The 23,047-nt window shown below is 35.9% G+C and overlaps 1 protein-coding gene across 1 annotated transcript in view; it reads right to left on the bottom strand.

The window, feature by feature from the left end:
- Positions 1–22,812, bottom strand: part of AHR (aryl hydrocarbon receptor) — a 42,933-nt gene extending 20,121 nt beyond the window's left edge. The window contains exons 1-2 of the mRNA XM_056118565.1: positions 22,656–22,812; positions 11,348–11,535 (exon numbers count right to left, since the gene is read on the bottom strand). Of these exons, the coding sequence (XP_055974540.1) occupies positions 11,348–11,535; positions 22,656–22,720 (253 nt within the window). The 5' untranslated portion in view covers positions 22,721–22,812. The remainder of the gene's footprint in view (positions 1–11,347; positions 11,536–22,655) is intronic.
- Positions 22,813–23,047: the final 235 nt, after the last annotated feature.

Below are 23,047 nucleotides of genomic sequence, written 5' to 3'. Positions count from 1 at the left end.
CTGATGATCTGATGATAGAATTATGTAAATATGTCACAACATTATCAAATTTCCATACTTGATAATGCGACCATTTTCCATGTTTCCTAAATGTGTCAGTCATTCCTCTTCCTTAACATCTAAGTCAGACTTCCATTTCTCATAATAAATTAAGCATTTCCTTTTCAAAACATGCTGTGAATTCTTTGAAATTCACATATCAAAAAAATCTAATGTTAATGAAGTATTCCTTTGGCATAAAAAAGACATCCCAAGGTTTGCTTTAGTCTGGCAGCAGTATTTTCAAGTAACATGTTAGGTTTACGAACATGTTGCCACTCGATGCCTCTTTTGCAGGCCACAGCACCCAAAAGGAGAGAGAGAACAAAAGGGAGTGCCATGCCACAGAGGCAGGGTGGGGTGGGGGGGAAGGTAAGGGGGGTGGGAGGGGTACTGGGATCAGTGGTGGTGGAAAATGGGCACTGGTGGAGGGATGGGTACTTGATCATTGTGCAACGGAAACCCAAGCACAAAAATTTGTAAGTATACAACTGTACCTCATGGTGTTTCACTAATAAAAAAAAAAAATTAAAAAAAAAATGTTAGGTTTACCTGAAGAGCATCATCAGCATATTTGTGTGTGAAAAGTATTTTTACTTCAATATATAGTTTCTTTTACAAAGGCAGTGTTCTCTTTTGAATAAAAGGTAATAAAAATAATTAATGGTATTTGTTAAGTTTCCAAATCAAAGATTAGGTATATAGGGTTAAGTACTATCTAATGATATGGACACATTTTCTTTTCTGCTAAAAAATTCCAAGCACAATGGGAGAATAAAAGTGTGCTTCTTTTAAAAAATGTAAATGTTAAATTGACATGGATGAATGAGAATATGGCCTTTTAGCAAAACCAAAATATGATTCTAAAGTTGAAAATGTCCTTAAAATACATATTCCTAAACAGAAACTGCCCAAGTAGAAATTGCCTTTAAAAGATGCTACTTACTATTTTTATAGTTTTACATCTATTCACACACAATTCTTCTATGATTGTTAGTTCTCTAAATTAATGGAAGTAATGAGAGCAGTTAAAACTTTCTTTTCCAGTAAGGAATGGGTTGCATTTACCTTTCTAAACATACAAGAGTGTGGTTCAGAAACTGCAACCTAATTAACACAATCTGATGAACTACAAGAGTAATCCCCAAACTCAGACATTAGAATCACCTGAAAGATTATTAAAACACATTACTACACCCCATCTTTAGAATGTCTAAGAAGATAATATAAGGATTAAGGCACTTGCCTTGCATTCAGTCTACCCAGTTGGATCCCAGTACCATATAATGGTCCCTGGAGCACCAGCAGGAGTGATATGTGAGCACAGAATGAGGAATATCCCTAAAGCATCACAGGGTTGGTATTGTTAACAAGTTCCAAAATGATACTGAAAACCAAACCACACTTTGAAACTAGTGACTTAGAACCTCAAGACTGAGGAAGTTAGAAAATTAGAAAGTTAGGAAGTTAGATCTCATGTATCTCTATCTTCTAAGATTTTTTTTTCATTCCGCTGCTTCTTCAAGCACCTATAAATATAAATAACTTAAGGAAATACTCGGAAAAACTCTGACTCGGTTTTATAAAGCACAGAATTTAAGACAAATACAGGGAAATATGGAAAATCTCCATTCAGAAGCACCTCTAGCAAGGAGCAGGCTGTGGTCCTGCTCCACACTCTCACCAGTGTGAGCCAGATTACTATTACCTCAGCAAAGTGTCTAGATTTGAAACTGCTACTCCTGATAAAAGGGAAAAATAATACAGGGAAATAGACTATTTTGTAGAAATTATAATTTCTGCAAAAAGGCCAGAAATATTTCTTTTAGCAATGCTCCATCTCTAAATCAAATTACAAAGTTAATTTAATAAAAGGAGTCTCAGATGATATTAATACCAAATCCCTAAAGGGCTCTATGCATACTCTACAAGTAAAATTTTCCACTTGAATAAGTAAAATGTCAGTATTCTCCAGGAAATATTTGGCATAATAACTTTAACTCTAAATTAAATTCAAATTTTTTTACTTTTTTGGAGGGGGAGAAGAGTATATGGGAGGTGGGGGAACACCTGGCAGTGTTCAGGGTTTACTCCTGGTTTGCACTCAGGTGTTACTCCTAGTGGGCTCAAGGGCCAAATGGGATTCTGGGAATCAAACCCCATGTTGGCTGCCTGCAAGCCAAGTGCCTTACCTGCTGTAGTAGAAACTTTAGGATGAATCTGTTAATCCTAAAACATCATGCAACAAGCATGTTTAATATCCACACTGAGGTGACATGAACTCTGTGGAAGAGGGAGAATAAAGATGTCTAATCTAAGGCCACAAGATTATCTGGCTGAACTATTCTCCAAGCCTCCTGCCCTGCGGTTCTGAACACAATCTCCCTCCACTGGGCTGAAATGATGAGAGTGAATTTCAGCCTGAAACTAGATGCCATCAAGAATCTAGTCAGCAGCTAACCACCAAAGGTACCCCTACACATGCACGTAAATTTAAGACTTAAGCCAAGGGGGGAAAAAAGATTCAATATAAACAATTTTAGGTTGTAAAAGGGACTACTTATTTTTCTCATCACTCTGCTGATGTCAACTAGTGTTATGGCTTCTATAGACAACACAGAACTTGAAATTCTCTCCTCTGCTATTACTTTTCTACATAAATTTTCATTTTAGTTTATCCTTTCACCTATAAATTTCTCTTTAGCCAACTCATAAAAGAAACTGAAATAAAAAGGTTTTAATGGACTTAATATTATTTCAGCATCGTTTCAAATTCCACAAATTTGCTTCCTTCTACCCCTGCTTATCCTTAAACAGGTCATTTTAGATATTAGTAATACTAATCTAAATTGTTTCTCTGAATATTTTATTCATTTCATGGTTTTAAAAACAATCATTTCAACTATAATGACTCCAAAATCAAAATATCCATATATGAATAAAAGAATTGAACTAATAAAAACTTGTTGATCAAAGAGTAAAACAGTTGTGGAAGCATAATTTCAAACTACATAAACATGATCACAAAACAGATTATTTATAGACCTAACAGTTGTCAATTTTATATTTTTTTATAAAATTCTGTATCTAAACATAACTTCTAAAACAATGTAAAACAGAAATATTGTGGGGGCTGGAGTGATAGCACAGCGGGTAGGGCGTTTGCCTTGCACGCGGCCGACCCGGGTTCGATCCCCAGTATCCCATATGGTCCCCTGAGCACCACCAGGAGTAATTCCTGAGTGCAGAGCCAGGAGTAACCCCTGTGAATTGCCAGGTGTGATCCAAAAAGCAAAAAAAAAAAAAACCAGAAATATTGTGTCTTTCCATTACCCAAATCACAAAACTCTCAAATGATAAAAAACTAATTATAGACAATCATCTATAATTACAGAAACATTTTGGTGAAAATTGATTTAATATTATAATAATAACTTTTAAATAGGAAGTCGTACATATTTATATAAAGACAAAGGCATATAATGCTCACCAATTGAAACTGTTCCGGATGAAGTAGATAAGCATCGAGAGCTATATAATGAGATAATGATCAAAGACAAAACTCACTAGTGAAGTAAAGAAGCAAGAAAAGCAGCAGATTATATAATAAATTTCAGACCCATTAAAAAAAGTTTCAGGTGGGGCTGGGATTGTAGAGTCCCACACACTACAGAGGGTACTGCACATACCATGCATGTGACAGACCCAGGTTCAATTCCCAGCACTCGATATGACCCCACAAGCACCACTAGGAGTGATCCCTGAGCAAAGAGCTATGAGTAAGCCTTAAGCCCTGAGCACGGTAAGGTGTGGTCCAAAACCAAAAGTTAAATAAATTATTATATATTTAAAAAAAACCTCAAACCCAAACCCAATAAAACAACCCCCCAAAAAGCTCAACATCATTTATTGTTACAGAAATATAAGCCACAACCACAATGAGGTATCACCACAAGTCAGTGAGAATGGCCCTTTTCAAAAACATCAGAAATGTCAAACATTGGTAACAATGTGAAGAACCTTGATTCACTGCTGATGAAATATAACCTGAGACAACAAAAATGGAAAATGGCATGGGGATTCCTAAAAAAAAAAAAAAAAAGCAAATACCATATGACCCAGTGAAACCAACCAGTCATTTTCCCAAAAGATATGAGTAATTTAAAAAGATAGCTGCATTTCTGTCTTCATAGAAGTGTTATTCACAATAGTCAAAATAGAAAAATCAATCTAACTGTCCATCAGTAGATAACTGGATAAAGAAATGGTAGCATTATATACCCAATGGAATGTTACTCTCTGATTTAAAAAGAAGCAGCTGTGGGCTGGAGATAAAAGGCTGGAGTACAGGCTTTACTTGTAAGAAGTCTGGTTTGAACCACTGCATGGTCCCCTGAGCACAAGTAGGAGAAAACCCCAAACAGTATGTTAGGAGTATCCCCTAAGCACCAGCAGGTTTGTCCCCCAAATCAAACAAAACAACAACAACAAAATAAAACCATGGCATGTGGGACAATATGGAAGCAGTCTGAGATGATTATTCTAATGAATAATTTAGTAAATGGAAGACAATTACGAGACTGTTTCACTCACAGGTGGAATAACACCAGTGAAAACAAATGGTAAATCCCAGTAAAACTAACACTGTGACTTTGTAAAAAATATGATAATTACTAGAAGGAAAGGATGGGAAGGAACAAATGGAGAGATCTTTTTCATGGTGGGTGCGGCTAATTCTATATAAAGCTGTTTTTTTTTTTTCCTAAAATGGGAAAATAAAACTATTCTCTGTAAAGTTACAAATGCAGAAAATCAAAACTGGGATCAACCCCTAAACTAATCAAGTTGCTAGAACTAACTCCAAGTGCTCTCGTGGTGAGTATGGTACTAGAATATTTTGTGTATGAAGCCTTACCAATAAGTTATTTTAAACCACGATGCTAAAAATATTTTTTTTTAAAAAGGAATCTTGTCATTTGTGAAAGCACAGATAAAGTTAGAGGATATTCGTCTAAGTGAGACACAGACTAATGCTGTATGATCTCATCTCACTTCTATGTGGAATTTAAAAATGTGCAATACATAGAAGTGAGACTAGAACAAGTTCTAGGGACCTACAGTATGGCAGAGTGACTACAACCAGGGTAAAATATCATATGGTGTATTTGTCATTTGTTGAGTAGATATATCTCAAATATTTTCAACATAGAACAAAACAAAGAACCCCAAACCCACAATGGTAACCAACAGAAGTCATGAAAATGTTAATCACCTTGATTGTGGTAATAACCCATTTACAAATGTATTGTGTATAAAAACATCTTACACCTTGAATATATACAATGGTTTTGCCAATTATAAAGCTAGAAAAATGACATGCATAATTAGGATTATTAACTCCTATGGTTAATAAGATATAAAAAATTTATTACGATATTTTTCTTGTTTCTGAGATTTCATTTCACAAAATAAAGTTACTTAACTCACCGGACTGGAGTGACAGTACAGCAGGTAAGGCACTTGCCTTAAGGTAAGGCGAACCTGGGTTTGATCCCCAGCATCCCATATGGTCCTTCCAAGCCTGCCAGGAGTGCTCCCTGAGCACAAAGTCGGAACTCAGTCCCCAAACAAAAATAAACTAATTTAACTCAGTTTTTTTTTAAAAAGTCATTTTTCAACCAATGCTCAGGAAACCTGCTGGCGGGGGGGAGGGGTGGGGACAGAACTCCCCGCAATACTAAGCCAACCAGGCTAGTCTGTGGTGCTGCTCGGGTCAAGTAGAGCATGGGAATATCCTAGTCTCCCTTATATAAAACTATCCCTGACCATAGTCCATACATTTGTTTTTGTTTTCAGCTTTGGAGTCACACCCAGTTATACTCAGGGCTTACTTCTGTCCCTGTGCTAGAGACCATTCTCTCTCGGTGGGACTTAGAGAACCATATGTGGTGCCAGGCATCTAAACGGGGTCCATTATATACATAGCAAGCACTTTAACCCCTACAGCATCTCTCCAGCCCCTACCAAAAAAGCTACTATTTTGGGAAATAATGATTTAAGCTGTCCTCAGACTACCCAATAGTTGGAGTTAATTTATTTTGAGAACAAAAACTGAATTTTTACCCTGTTTTATGTCAATATCAGAAAACAGTAATGGTAGGTTTTTGTTCTGATATTTTCTACAGATATAAAGGACTATAGAAATTTCCCCAAGATACGTAGTTTAGGTGATTCATAAAAAAGGTAAAAATGCAGAAATAGAACACCAAAAAGCAATGTTATTGAGGAAACTGAATAAAGCTTAAAATAGCTTCTACCATTTTAAATCTATTGGGATTTTCATTTACATATGCTTATTAATTCTAAACAAGCTCACGTGTCTATTGTGAAAAAAAACCAGAAAAGACTGAATTCTGACTCTTTTCATTTGATCATTATTTATAAAATGAGTGTTTTTTGACACAGAGTCCAGCATCAGTGAGGGAGACAGTACAGAGGTTAAGTCATTTGCCTTGCATGCAGACAACTCGGGTTTGATCCCCAGCACCTATGGTCCCCTAAACCCCACCAGAAGTGATCCCTGACCACAGAGCCAGAAGTACGCTCTGTGCACAAGATGTGGCCTAAAGACGAAAAACTAAAATTCAAAACCTAATCCAGCATCCTGCTTGTAGACCCCATCTCTATTGACGAAAATCAAAATGTACAACGGTTGCCAGAACACTGTGAAACATTCTGCAAAAACAAAAATAGTAAGTAGGCTAGGAACAAGGTAATAAGACTGATGCATTGACAAAGGAGCAAAAAATATACTAAAAAAAAATGCCACAGGGAAGAATGAAAATACCAAGATAGAGGACAGCTTGATACCAATAAAGTCCAAAAAGATGTATAAAGTTTTGAACATTTTAATCCTTAAATTCTACTCTATGTTGCACTGTAAGAGACTATGTAAAAAATTTCTTAACACCACAATTCAATAAAAGTCTTGTATTTGTGTAATTTATAGAGAATAAATTCATAGAACCAAAAACTAAAGTTAGCTAATTGGAAGTTATGTAATTAGCAATTTACTAGCATCCTTTTTCAGATCCCTGAAACACATTTCTCAGTACAAAATCTACAATAAAGAACATAAACTTACATTCATTTTTTAGGCATATTTCAGTGAAATTAAGTAAATAAATTCTGAATGCCTTCTTGGGGCAATCATTTTTCTGAATTATCCAATTACTAGATTATTCATTGTAGTGAGAAAAAAGGAAATATATTACACTAAAAAGGCATTATATGATGGATATCACACTTTTATAAATAGTGTGAATTCATAGCATAAAGTAGGAAATAAGTATTTTCTGATATTTGTGGTCTAGAATATTATCTATCTCAAAAGCTTTTAAATAGTTAACTGTTCAAAGATTCTTAATTATTTTTTCTATTAAAACAAAAACTATTAATAAAATTTCTAAGCTTTATACTTGACTTGGAAATGCTCCCTTAAAGAATAGTTGGTAAACATTATTATTTTAACAATAGTTCCCATATTGTCATGGTTTATTAAGACATTAGAACTTGAGCGAGTGGAGCACAGTAACTATCTCCCCCAATTTTTCTTCTCTGTGAATCCTGAACTTGCAACGTTACTTAAAGGATGTTACAAAATTTTTTATATCAAATCTCACCATAATAGTGCCAATGAAACTGTTTCTAACTTTATAATTTCTGAAAGATGAAATAAGACTGGTGCAAGTACTTTTAAAGTTACATTTGGGGATGTTGTAATTAGAAAAGAAATTAATATGATGTTGTAATTAAAATTTACTGTGGCTTTGGCAATAGCCATAGCAATGGTGTCATGGCTCCAAAGTTTAAGAAGATTCTTCCAAGTTGGATTATTTAAACTCAAAATACATAGATGGATTTTTCTTGGAAAAATATCTATTGTTACAGTAGAACTTGAGTTTCCTCTCTAACAAGATTGTATGATTACTCGTTTATATTGTTCTTTCCGCAGGAATTCACACACCTCCTGTTTGCATCCTGTTATTCACCAAGCGCTTCCCTTAACTTTGCTATACTGTTTCCCAAATAGAGGGAGAGTAGGTTTTAACAGCACATAAAACCTCTAATCAGGTGTCTGCATTTAGTTTTTGTTTAGATATAGGATTACCTTGAAAATTTTATTCTTGGTGTTCTCTCAAAATATTACATTGCCTTAGGCAGGGGGAGAGTTGGATGTGGATGTATACTGGGGACATTGGTGGTGGATAATGTGTACTGGTGGAGGGATGGGTGTTTGATCACTGTATAACTGAAACTCAAACATGAAAGCTTTTTAACTATCTCATGGTGATTCAATTAAAAAAATAGTGTGCTTCAAAGTAAAAATGTAATAAAAATTATATAAATCAGCTAATAAGATCCTACTGTCAATATACTTAATAAGAATAAAAGGTTAAGTATAAACTCTTTAATGAGGAACTGAAAAAATACTTTTTAAAAACTCCATGATGAGCCCTGTTAGCACACTGATGTTGGTGCATACCACCAGTGACTCACACTTGAATGTGGCTTAATTAACACAAACTGCAGCACCAATGTCATGTATTAAATCATGACATTCTTTGTAAGACAGAATGTCTTTGGAATTTGGAATCAATTTTACCTGAAGTATTGAACAGGACTTACATACCTAATAAATATATATATGTGTGTGTATATACTACATATACATGTGTATCTCTATCCTTATCTATATGCAAATATCACACACACACAGCATAGAAGGTTAACAATGTTAGTATGTGTGTGGCCTAGTAGCTACTCTCTAAGCAGTTTCAATTCTCCATTATTTCTAAATTTTGCACAATCTCCACTTTCACTCCCCAATTTTTAAAACATATGCTTTGAATTCACATTATGAAGGAGCAGGAAATAAAGAATAAAATGATTCAAATACACTGATACCAGGTTGAGTAATCTCCCTAAGGGCAGAAGCCACTTCTTCCTCAGAATCCCTCACTATAGGGTCAGTTGCTAAGACATCATAAGCATAAATTCTGTGGATGAAGAGAGCATCTCAAGAAGCTACAAGTGGCCTTGAGGTTACTATCTCCAATAGTAACGCTCAGACTTCAACATGCACCCAATCTCACAAAGGTAAGATCTGTTTTTGTTTTAATTTTGAAGGAGGTTTAGAGCCACACCCAGTGGTGCTCAGGGTTTTACTCTTGATTCTGCATTCAGGGATTAATCCTGGTGTGGCTCTGTAGACCAAATGGGGCTTGGATTGGTTGGGCCAAGTGCTAGGTAAGTGCCTTACCAGCTGCAATATGACTTCATCCCCAAGATTTGTTATTTCTAACACGTTCTCAGATGATGCTGAATATTGCTTGTCTAAAGACTACATTACGGTAACTGGGGATTGAGGAAAAAGTTCTAGAGTTTTACTATATAAAGGATTCCAGAAAGCAGAACTGAAATATGGTCAGGAAAAAAAAAAAAAACCAAACCAAAAAAATAAAATCACCACCCTACATAAAGCAACTGGTTCTAGTTCTACCACAAAACAACTATATAACTGAGTCATGCACATATACTCCTATATAACAAATTCCAAACATGAAATATAATAGATAAAAGTTCAAATTTCCAAGACCTTTTATATAGATCAGATAAAATTTCAGTGTCTGATGTGAAACTTTGATATGTATTCTTCCTTAAAATTATTATCCTCAAATCACTGTAGAGTGCTCACTACAACTGTTAAACTACATTCATAGTAAAGAAGCAAGCAAACAAAATACCATTCCGACAGAACACATCAAACCATCTAAATATAAACCTAAGGGGAAATGAGTTATTTTATAATAGACTAGACATAAATTACAAATTCAAGTATCTGTGAATGTGTTAATTAGGCACTTCCGAGTGACCTAAAGTAGCACTGTCAACACTGAGAGCTTGTTTGAAATCAAAATCACTAACCACACCTAAACCTACTGAATAAAAACCTTTGTGTAACAGGACTCCTGTGTGTTCCTATGTTAAAATCTGAGAAGCACTAATGTAGGCTCATAGATTCTATCATTAATTCTCCATATTGTTTGAAAATAACATCATACACTTAAAACATGTCTAAAGGATATTTTACATATATTTTCTTAAGAAATAAATTTCTTACATATAAACAGAAAAACAAATTCAGGATTATTTTACCTGAAAAAGACATACTGCAACATTGTTTTCAAACAAAAATTTAAATTATTTATGATGAGTAGAGAAGTTGAAAAGGAATTATGGTCCATGCCTTGCAAGTGGTCGAGCCAAGTTCCAGTCTTAGCACCACATGGCCCCCAATCATCTTAGCTGTAGCCCTGGAGACACCCCAGCACCACCATATAAATAGACTCTATGGACCATCAAGGAGGTAATCTGTGTAATTCCCCGTCCTACAGTGCTCAAAGCACTGCACCCTAAAACTCTTCATTAAAACACTGACCTAGTTGGCTTGGAATTGCCAGCAGTAGCGCTTGGACCCCTTTACATTCTCCCTTTCAAATAGTATGGAAAAAACTGAGCTCAAGGTATTTGATTTTTGGGTTTTTGGGGTATTTTCTTGGGCAACACCCAGCAATGCTCTATGCTTACTCCTGCTTTGTGCTCATGGAGCACTCCTTGGGGTGCTCAGGGAATCAGAGGGTTCCTGGGATGGAATCTGGGTGGACTGTTTGCAAGGCAAATGCAAACAATACATGTTGGACTATCTGACTGGCCTGAAGTCCAAGTATTTAACTGATTTGGATACAGTTCTAGTTTGTCAATGGCATAGTTGAGACTGAAATCCATTTCTATTGACTCCTAAAATGAAATAACTCTTTCTGGCTGAAAATACTTAAAAATTACACTTCATGATGTTACTATGTTGCTCATATAAAACAATAGAATACATAAAACCTATTATAGTAAGTTTAGCAAAAGTATATCATACTACTTTTTTAAGAAAAACAAAAACTATAAAATTGAATTAGAAAAAAGCAGAATTGGAACTTGACATAATATGGGTTACATTTTTAAACACATTTTTTAAATGACTTCATATATCATTTAAATGGCAGTATCTTTGACAAATCTAGAAAATAGTTTTATAGAACTATTAATTTCTAATTTTTGCTGCATTTCATTATTCAGCAAAACTTTTCCACAGATAGCAAATCATAACAACTTTCAACACAGAAACAAACAGCCATAGTCAACCTAAGTATTTTGTAAGTGATTAGAGAAAAAAAAATTAACTCATTAGTCTTACCATCAAAGAAGCTTTTGGCTCTTAGGTAACTGACACTGAGTCTAAGAACTGAAAGCTTGTCCAGCTTATTAATAACATCTTGTGGAAAGGGCAACAGGCTTGCCAAACGGTCCAACTCTGTATTCAGTCGGTCTCTATGTCGCTTGGAAGGGTTTGACTTGATTCCTTCAACAGGAATTGGCTTGACACTGTAAAGAAAAAGAATACCATAAAACTCTTTAAAATGTATAAGACAAAATTTTTCTATTATACTATAACATCTCCACAAATATCTCTCTTAGAAACACCTAAAATGTACTTGGGGTGTAAATAAATCCTTTTTGAAAAGCTCCCTTTTGTATCTTAAGAAAAATGAGAGAATGAGCAAAATTCCTCATAAAGCTTTAGCAACATACGACTTCATCAGAGGAAAATGCCAACTGCACTTTCTATAGTTCATACATATGCGGTCTACTGATTCACCACTAACTCTACCAGGAATTTACCCCCATCATTCACAGGCTCTGTAAGAGAAAGAGGCAAATCTGCATCATAAAAATCATGCTTTCTTTTCTATGTTCTACAAAAAGCATCCTGCTATCATTTGTTGTACATAAACACCAGCATTCTAAATGAAAAGTCTATCTGCACCATCCCCAGCTTCCTAACTTCCCTAACACTTTCATTCATTTCACTGACCCTCTCAAAGTTTTCTGGTTCTGATACCTCCAGATTATTCTCTAGCCATTCTTTTCCAAAATTAAGTCAAATAAAATGCTGACTTTAGTTTTTTCTGTTTATTGATTGATGAATATGTTAACTCTCATTACTGTACATTTTTTCTCTCACAACTTGTCCAGTAATTCTACATATTATCATAATACAAGTTTCAATTAGAAAATGCAATGAAACCCTAACATTTAGTATAAATTTCCCTACACTCATTTTATTTTTTATATTTATAGTAAATGCAGAAAATATATTCAAAAATGAGAAATTAGAGGCAAGAGATATAGTTCAACCAGAGAGATGTAGCCAATCTGAGATAGATTCCTGGCAGCCCATATGGTCCACTCAAGGACCTGATTCCTGAGTGAAGAGCCAACAGTAAGTTCTGCCACCGGGTGTGGCCCAAGACAACAAGCAAAATTAACAAAAAGAAACTGGACAACTCTACATAAAAGCCTTGGCTAGGATTTCATAAGAAAAATTCACCTTTTAAAGTGATCAGCAGATAGACATGCTAAAATATAAAGACATTTAAAAAAAAAAGTAATCTGTACTTGTCTCTGCACCTTTCCAACTGCCAGAAAAAGAACTGTAAACTACTATAGCAAAAACATTTTTGTCAATTCAAAATAAACTATAGCATCTCAAAGTATAGAAAGTGGCTTAAGTATTGCATAATTTGCCCCAATGAAAACATTTCTAAGTAGTTTGTTTCTTCATTGTTATATGTGAAATATAATTTAACTAAAGAAAAAGATGATGAAATAAACATGAAACGTGAGTGCTTTTATACCCCTAAGTAATTTTAGATTTTTGCCTATTTTTTTCTATTTTCTATTTTTTTCTATAATACTTGCTATTTCTAAAAAAATAAGTACTAATTGGAAATGTGACATACATACAAGATAAATCAAGTAGAAATTTTCTCCAGACTGTATTATTTTATATACTTAAGTGAAACTGATAACTATTTCTCTTGCTATATTTCCCTTGTTATGTTCCTCCAGTTATACTGAATGCATAACCCATATTATACCAGTGCTCCAGTTAATTAACTACATATCAGCTTATACCTGTAATACATATGTATCTCAATGAACAATTCTTGACTGATCCCTACCTTGTTTACACAAATATTTACCTGTTTCTTGTCTGAGCAGCCTAGGCAAATATACCCTTTGCCTACCTAGCCAAAAAGTACGGAGATCCCTGTTCCCTGGAAGAAACCTCAAAAACAACAAAAACCCCACTTATTTCACTTTTTGTTTTCAGAAAGATGTATCTTGAGTTAACAGGGGGAATTCAGGAGAGGTGTGTCTCAGGAATGGTGAACTATGAGAGACCCCCCCCCCCCCCCCCCACGCACACCCCATTTGAAGCAAGAAGCAAAGGGTACAACAGAGAAGAGGAAGCTGGTTGGGTCCACATTCTTCCAACAAATATTGACCAACTACTCTGTGCCAATCACAGCAAACTAAGCAGCGAACAAAACATGTTCTTGTTCCCATGAAGGTTACAGTAATTCTACTGAGAAATAGAAATACATACACACACACACACACACACACAAAACACGTATCCTTTCAGACTACTGAGTGTTAAAAATAACAAGAACTAAGGAGTGACAGGCGTGTTTGTTGAGAGCTAGGGAAGAATTTTCCGGTATGTCATGTCTTCACAGACATACAGTAAAGAATTGAGTGACTAGAAGTTTAATGCAGAAAGTTTAAAGATATATGAAACAGCAAGGTTTCTCACAGTACTAATAAGAAAACTGTACTTTGGTACCTGGGAGTCACTGTAAGCTTTCAAGGGAATTTACCTGACAAGTTTTATGTTTTACTAAACAGGTACTGATGATAGACAGGACAGAATACAGTGCAGCTCTCACTGAAGTTGGTACTTCTTTCAAAAAATACAAACCCTTGTTACATTTTTCAAACCTTTTTCAAACCTCTCAGGAGCACCTCACAATCCACATTGCTTAGCCAAGCAGATAAAAACCTTCTAGATCTTTCTAAAGCCCCTATTTCTTTGACTTTGTTCCCTGTAGCCAGAGCTTTCCTTGTCTACTATACTTTAAGAAACAGGGGCTGGAGCAATAGCACAGCGGGTAGGGCATTTGCCTTTCATGCGGCTGACCCGGGTTTGATTCCCAGCATCTCATATGGCTCCCCGAGCAACACCAGGAGTAATTCATGAGTGCATGAGCCAGGAGTAACCCTTGTGCATTGCTGGGTGTGATCCCCCCAAAAAATACTAAGAAATAGGTGTCATACATATTACTTCTTGAATCTCTGTTTTATCACACTCAAGAAAATTATTTTTGAAGTGTCCCTGTTCTATTTACAAAGGATTCCTCCAGTACTATTTCTGTGCATTATGCTTTGGTTGCAAATTTCTTACTCAACTATTTCATTGATATTCTGTCCAGATAACATCTCTCATAAGCAAACTGAAATCCAGTTTTGCCATATTGGTGGTTTTCCAGTGGTAATTATAAAACATTGGAGGGAAGAAAATAACAAAAACACAGAAGCAAAACAAGCTGTTATAATACGTGGAGATAATAACAGAAAGAAAAAAAGTTGAAAAATGTCACTGTTTATGTGTATTGACTCTGCATATTCACTCTTATACCAAATGTGAATTTCTTTACACAACGCATAATAATTGCTCACTTCTCATTTTTCACAGTACGTACTAGTTAGCATGAGCTCAGATTTCCTAAACTCTTAGGTAACCTATACTGTATGTATTTTGTTGTCGTTCTTATTACTATGCAAACATACTCATTTTTGTATCCCCATTGCACAGTACTTTAACTGTGAATCTACTATGGATTCACAATTAAAACAGGTTAATCTCATCAGTGCCTGACTACAGCCAATGAAAGCAGGTACACTAAAGGCTGGCTTGAGATATTTCAGCAAAGCAGTTTATGCTTATGACAAAGCATGGTACATAATTACATAAGTAACAGATTGGTAATCGTTTTCCTGATTTCACCTAATCACACAATATTTATAACCAAATTAAATTACAATTATCTATTGCATTTCTCCTCTTTTCCAACTAAATTTCAACTTTTTCCTACAATTCTTATTTTATCAAATAATTCTCTACAAACCAGCAACTTGTAAACACAAGTATCTATCTTCAACTAATATATGCAAAATGGCACAAAGCTTGAACCAGAATCAAATGCTTTTTAACAGCTGATTTGCTGTGTGACTAGGTACAGAAAGTAGAAAGAGGAAAATATTTTGTGTGTAATAGCCACAAATGATGTTTTCAGCATAAGAAAAGAACTCTATTTCCTAGTGCAAGATCCAGACAGAGAGAGAACTCCAGTGATATCAACATGAGGCTGAGGAAGTAATGCAGTTTAAGATGACATGAGAGAAACATGAAAAAAAAAAAGAAAGAATATTCTGGAGGTCATAGATCAAAGCCAAATGCACAGTGGAATTAAGATCATGGTTGAAAACTATTGGCTAGATTTAGGATTCCAATTTCACTTTTGTCAAAGCTACAAGTACTATGATATACTTTTTCACCGATTTTGGAAGAGAAATAAAAATGATTCTGTGGAAATATTTATGCTTAGCTTTACATACTGAAGATGCACAGAATAATTAAAAAGAATAATTCTACTTCAACTACACTTGACTGGGGCTTGGCAGAATTTTTTTTTTGTACTGCTTTCAATCTATGCCAAAACATACTGCCATCTACTTAAATGAAAGTCTATAATTAAAATATAAGTAAACATTCCTTTAAGAGTGGGATTGGGAAACTGCTATACCTAAGATGCCATCAGGCAGTAGAGCAATTATTTTTTTTAAATCTCAAAAATCTTGTCCCAATCTATAAATCAAAATTATTGTGCCATCAAGGCTCCAGATGACTGCATGTCATGCTTCTGTTTTAAAAGCCTTGCACACTTTAAGTACTGATGGTAGCAGGCCCAAGAGTGTGTCAAATGTCACTTGAATCTGTCGTAAAGTCTTCTTATATCCCAGTCCAAAATGTCTGGTAAATTAATCACTCATACCCAGTGTTTGAAACAAAGTTGGAAAGTTAATAATCCAGTTTAAACACAAATTACTGTAACTTTAGACGTTTATATTTTGTCATTTAACATAAAACTTCAAATAGTCTGCAATGGTAGTTTTAGAAATTCTCTGGATACAGTAACATTTTTTCCCTAAAAACCATTATCTCCCACACAACTGAATTTACTGGATCAGCTTGCTTTCTTTTCTGTCAGTTCACTTGTTAAAAACTAGCACCTGAATGCCCTCTAATTTATCTTTTCTTGAACTAAGGCATACTTTTCGTATGCTATTACTCTCCACCTAACAGTTAGGAAATAGGAGAATTCCTCACCAAATCTCACCATACCAGCATGCCCAAATCAACCCCTGAAGAGCCCCAAATCTATTCATTGTTCATTTCCCCCCATGGCTTTAGTGTATGTCCTTATTTTTGAATGGATTATTGAATGTTTGTAACCATAAATTTTATTTTTGATGGGATGTTGGGAAGGTGATGTGTGGCACAAATAAAAACAAATTCCATTATTAGGATGAATGCAACTATTTTGTTTTCCTATCAAGGCAGGGAAAAAAAATACACATACTTCTGAGAAGGAAGTCACCAAGTCAAACAAAATTCTCAGGGCTGGGGATGGTACAGTGGGTAGGGTGCTTGCCTTACCCACTTGTTCAATGACAAGCACCCCATATGTTCCCCTGAGCTCTGCCCGGAGTGATCCCAGAGTACAGAGCTAAGAGTAAGCCCTAAGCACCACTGGATGTGGGTCTTCCCACACAAAAAAAAAAAATCCTTAGTTCACTCTCTGCTGTTCTATACTTATAATAAATAATTCTGATTTCCACTTTTGCTCTTCCTAGGGGGAAGCAAAAATGTACAATGTGTCTAGATTTAAGAGTGAAAAATCTTAGAACATGAAATATATCCTAGAAAACACTTTCATAAATCTGAAAAATAACATTTTTTAATGTACCCTTTTCTTCTATGTATTTTTACTGTTTCTTTTTAAATCCCTGTAAAATGTATTGACTATCCCCAAATCACAACAACATTACAAAAAAAAGTCCAGTAATGGTATACTGTTAAATTAGTGAATTAGTAACGAATGTTCCAATAGCTAGTATGTACAATGTACTAGAAGTTCTGGTTGCTACAAAGACAAAAGGTAAACTTATCTTTAGAGAACTAATTTTGGATGGTGTTGAAGATACAATAACTTTGTATACCAAAGCATAAACATTAAAACTACTGTAACGTGTTACCTCAAACTACAGTAAAATTTTTTTAAAAAAATTATGGACATCAAAATAAGTAAGTACCAAGGAGGAAGATAAACGTAAAAGGAGAAAGAGAAAGGGTAGGGGGAGGGAGGGAGCCAGTGCATACTTGGGACCTGAAAGCAATAAGGCACTTCCTTGCTGGGAGTCAAGTTGGATTTAACTCCTGGCATCCCGCATGGCCCCCTGAGCACCACCAGGGCCAATCCTTGCACACAGAGCCAGAAATAAGCCCTCAGTACTGCTGGGTGTGGCCCCAAACGAAAAATAAGTACTAGGTGAAAAAAAATTCTATAATAGGGCAAAATCAAATGACATACTACTTAATGTAGGAGCCATGAAAGTGGTACGCAGGAGTTCAGAAAATAAAAAAAAATAAAACCGATTACCTACATCTGTAATAACAGAGAACAACATCATGGAAATATGTTACTAAAAAACAGGTAACTCATTTCTTGTTTTATTATGATAGAGCACATAGCTTTCTGCAACTATCCTTCCCTTCTAGAAAATCATTCCAAACAAGGAAAATAAAAGAAAGAAACACAAAGTCTGTCTTTCATAAAGCTGAGACAGCTAAACCCAAATCCAAATGATAGGAAGATAAAAAAAAAAAGGGAAGAAATAAATCAGTGAAAAAAATAAGACAAGAAGGAAAGCGTAATCAAAATGCATAATTTTACTCAGCAGTACATAGTACTTGCTATACAATACAATGAAACAACAAAAGTGAACTGAATTCCAACTTATAAAATAAAATATATTGGAAGGATGAAGGTAAATGATAGACTAAACAGTGCCAATAACATGTTCACAGTAAAACATCAATTATAATGTCCAAAAGGCTAAATTTTAGATAATTTATATATAGTACTGATGTTAATAAGTGTTAACATAAATGTGTTTGAACACAGGCATAACCAAAGACTGTCTATAGGTAGTAAGTTATTTTGTAAAATAATGTGACACTGTTTCAGGGGAGGTAATATTTTACACGAAGTAAAAGGCACATACCCTAAAATATCCCACTTTGGTGAATTCTTCCTAAGAAAACATCTAATAATTTGCAGAGAAATTCCCTTGTCTAAAAAATGTAGCTAAAAATACTAGCTGAAAATATTAAGAAGTCAGAAACAGAATTTTTTTTTCCAAAAGAAAAATAAATAGGTAACAAAGCATTAACACAACTGGGTACTGTGTAGCCAAAAAAGCTTTTCTGGGGGTGGGGCATACCCTGCTGTGCTCCGGGCTTATTTCTGGCTCTAGTGGCCAGGAATCACTCCTGGTGGGCTCAGGGGACAATATGGGGCGCTAGCTGAACCCAGGCCAGTCGCATGCAAGGCAAGTAGCCTACCTACTGTATTATTGCTCTGACCCTCAGCAAAAGAGATTGTAATGGAAGGCGTAAAATCATGAACACAGCAGCAAAAGAATATAAAATGAAATTCAGGCATGGATTGGGAAAAAAAAAGGAAAACAATACTAACAGTGCAATGCAAATAATTTAATTAGAATGTAACTGAGAATAAACAATGGAAAGTAAATTTCTATGATATAGATATACACTGCTAAACTATTCATTTGAATAGTTTTGTGAAATTATGAATATGACATGTTTTTGAGCCCAAAGACTTAGGGAGTAGTATACACAGTCAATCTTTTTATCTACTACCTCACACTTCTTAGTATCTTAGGCATCTATCTATAAAGCTGGAACAACAAAGCTGAAATAATATATTTCAAAGCCCTTTTAGAAAATGTAAACAAAATGTATGTAAAACACCAGAAACATCTGTATTACAGTACATATGAAATTTTGTTTGTTGTAATATTAAGATACTATAAAGCATTACTTTGAAAGAAACGCAGAAGTATAAAGGTGCTGCTGTTAAAGATTTTCATGGTGCTTATTTCCAAGTAACTGCCTTAGTTATATACATCAACAGGCAAGTACTATGGTAGGTGCATTCTTCAGTGGAGTAGCACATTCCAGCCAAACCTGTATTTGAGAATGTAATGATATACTGCCTCTTACTGTTTCACAAGAGAATTGACTGTCCCGTGATACCATAAACTAAAATTATTTAAATAACAGAATTTATGCTGCAGCTTCATTTATGTCATTAGCAGCCTTCATAGCTTATAAAATGTTTTTGTTCTACTAATTCCAGTGATTAGAGTGGCCGTTTAGGTGTGGACCATCCTGTTTAATTAAAAAAATTACTTGGCCACAACTACAAAAACAAAGAAACTAAAACTCATCTTTTAGTTTACATCTAGTGGCATTTCACTTTTTATCTCACCACTTCCTCTTTTTGTCATTTATCTGTTATAAATGTTACCAACAACTAGACATTTTCATTTACTCATTTCATAGTTCAAATACATGAAGAGGCCTTTATAATCACAAAGTGTAAACTAAGTAAAATTATTTGAAAGAGAATAGGTTATAGAACCCAAAATTAAGTATTAACTTTCTAGAATTATGGCCAATCTATGCACCAGTATCATTTTATATTCATAAACCTTAACTACAAAAGTCCAAGTTTATTATCATTAAGTTAAAACACATTCTACTTATTCAAGAGTATGCTTCTTAACTGCATGTGGAAAGTTAAACAAGTTAACAATGTACTAATTGCCAAAGAAAATAAAACAAAACAAACTAAATTTTTTTTGGCAGGGTTACTTACTAATTAAGGTATAATATTCTAAGGAAAGTTACCATAGAATCTAATCTAAAAATTATCTTTGTAAATATCTTGAAGGTGGAAGCGTGGATTTGGACTTTTTTTTTTTACAAATTTCTATTATTCTAAAAGATAAAAACTTTACTGAAGGTCCATTATACAAAATATACTTGAACATATTTAAGTAGTGCCTACTAATGAAAATAATTTTCAGCATTCAATTTACCACTAGAGGGAGCTTATCTTATTTAGTAAATTCAATTGAAGACTGGAGAATTTCAGGTCAAAATTATGCCACTTAATTACAAAATCTTTGGAAACTATATATTTAAACAGCCATTTTATTAACAATCCAATAATTACTCTACAATCTGTTTTCTCTTTAAATAAATGACCACCACTTAATGGGTCAAAGATCTCAGTAACATAGAGCATTTTCAGATCAAACAAGATATGATTTTGCCATGATGTAAACATATTTTATGCTAAATTAGCCTAAGTTATCTCTGAACTCATATTAAACGGAACTGCAGATTTAACCACTACATTCCTAAATTGAGCCTTAACTGACTACTTACATAAACTAAGCACTTCTCATTTAGATAAAACTTAATACACAATTTTATTTGAATCTGTAAATGCCAGTATTGGGTTTTTATTACGGAGTCAGTTATTGATATTCTATGAGGAATAATTAGAAGACAGTAAGGAGCTCGATTAAGATGCGAAAAACACCTATGTTAAATTGAGAGTAAATGTGAAAAATGCACACTTACAGGGCATTCTTAGATTACTAAATACACACGTTCATTTCAAGAAGTATACTGAAAATTTGAGATAACATAATGGATACAACTTTATATAAATAAAAGGCATATATATTATGCATACAAAAAATTTAATAAACGTTAACTGGAAGCCAAAAATGTTAAAATTTCACAATGAACACAAAAATAAGGCATCTGATTTTGGTTCCAAAAACAGATATCTCTATTCTTTTGCAATATATTGACTGAAATTCAGTAAAACATCAGGAAGATCTTCCAGTTTTCTGAAAATACACACATAAAACCCCAATACCAGTATTAAATATTATGAAAAGTGTATTAATGTGTTGACAAATACAGAGATGACACCGGGAATGCCTCTCAATTTTAACCACCAAGGATAAAGTCAAAATATAAAACCACAGTTTTATACAAGGAACAATTCTAAAAAATGCGAAATATTGTGAAACAAAGTCATAAAACTGCTAAGACCCCAAATTGCTGAGTGAGCGGTGTTCCGAATATTGTGAAAATTGTTAAATATTTGGTTCCTTCCAAGTTTCAGGCTTTGTGCTGATGAATAACCTCCCCTTAATGCCAAGTTTAGATCTGAATAATTATGATCACTCCTGAAATTGATACTCCAGAATAACAAAACTTTTAAACAACTGTTTTTATGCATGAATCTTAAATCCATATTTTTTTTCTGGCTCAAGTTGGTGACCTAAGGGTAGGCTTCTGATTACCTGAGTGTAAATTTAAAGTATTCCTAAATTTGCTTATGGAAAATTTAACATAGGTGAACTAAGTCAGAGAGGAGGAATAAACACATGAATACGGCCAATTCACAAAAGTAAATCGAGCAGATTTTCCTTGAAAAAATTAACAATTAACAAAAAGCAATTAACACGTAAATTGATTCTGCCTCGCCAAACAATATAGAAGCTCACAGCAAAATACAAGTAAGTTATTAAAATTCACAAAACCTGGGGGAGACGGGGAAGGGACTTAAAGTTGCTGCTCCAAAAACAAAACGTGTTAAGTCCAGTTCCAAATCTTTGACTTGACAAACTCTAAAACCCCTCCAGAACTAGGAAGAAAGCACCCCATTCCCCACCCTAATAGTGAAAATGCAAATTCTCTCTTTTCCTCACTGCACCCACGCTTACCTGCTAGTAACAACTCCCTACTGCTTTATTAACTTGGTCAGTGGGAGCACGACAAAATTCCTGCCAAACAAGTAGATAACCGGTGCCACCAGGTCCACTGCAGCGGACTCCCCCAAACACCTTCAGCGACAATCAGTCCGCCAGTGCAGTTCCGCACGTGTCTGGCGCTCTGAAACGCCTCGCTCGCTCGACCCAGCCTCGCTGCAGGAATGAGAAACCGCCGGCCTCTAACCTAACCCACGCTGGTAAGAAAAGTGGAAGGGGGGGAAGTTTCAACGTGACCGGTCTGTGTCAACTAATCCGACCGGCTCCACGGGGCCCACCAGAGCTGTCAACAGATGAAGACCACATAAGAGAAAGCAGAGTTGCACCCTGGCGGTGGTTGGAGGCGTGCTTGTGTGGTGTGACAAGAGACCCGAGGGACCACGCTGTCAATCGGTTAAAAAAAAAAATCAACATCCACGGCTTTGAGTCTCCACCTGCTTCCGAACCTCGATCCTGCAGACCCGGTCGGGGAAGGGACCGAACTCCCCACGGGTCGAAATGTGTGGGGGGGAGGGGGCGGGGGAGTGACCACCTCCCGCATCCCAAGGTCTGAGCCCCCCCTAGCCCCGGCTCGGACGCGCCCCGACACTCACGTTTTCTGCACCGGCTTCCGCCGCTTGCGACTGGCGTAGGTGATGTTGGCGCTGCTGCCGTTCATGGTGCCCGGGCCGCGGGCGACGGCGCGCCGAGGGCCGAGTCCCCGCGAGCAGGCGGCGGTGGCGGTGGCAGCAGCGGCGGCCGGCGCCGAGATCCGCGAAGCCGCGCCCCTTCCACCTGCACCCCGGCTCGCTCCGTCTTCCCGGGGCTTCGGGCCGCAGCGCCGCGTTCCCCGAGCCGGGGTGCCGCCGCTCCCCGCGTCCAGGTGCGCGCGCCGCGGGGCGAGGGGCGGAGACGGGCGAGCGAGGCGGCGCAGGTGCCTTCGACCCGGGCGGAGGCGGCGCGGCGCGGCCCCCAGGTGAGGCGGCCGCGCGGAGGAGGAGCCTGG

The sequence above is a fragment of the Sorex fumeus genome, unplaced genomic scaffold, assembly GCF_029834395.1.
Source record: "Sorex fumeus unplaced genomic scaffold, SorFum_2.1 ptg000037l, whole genome shotgun sequence".
In the NCBI taxonomy this organism is placed as follows: Eukaryota; Metazoa; Chordata; class Mammalia; order Eulipotyphla; family Soricidae; genus Sorex; species Sorex fumeus.
This window is presented reverse-complemented; position numbering and strand designations above follow the sequence as displayed.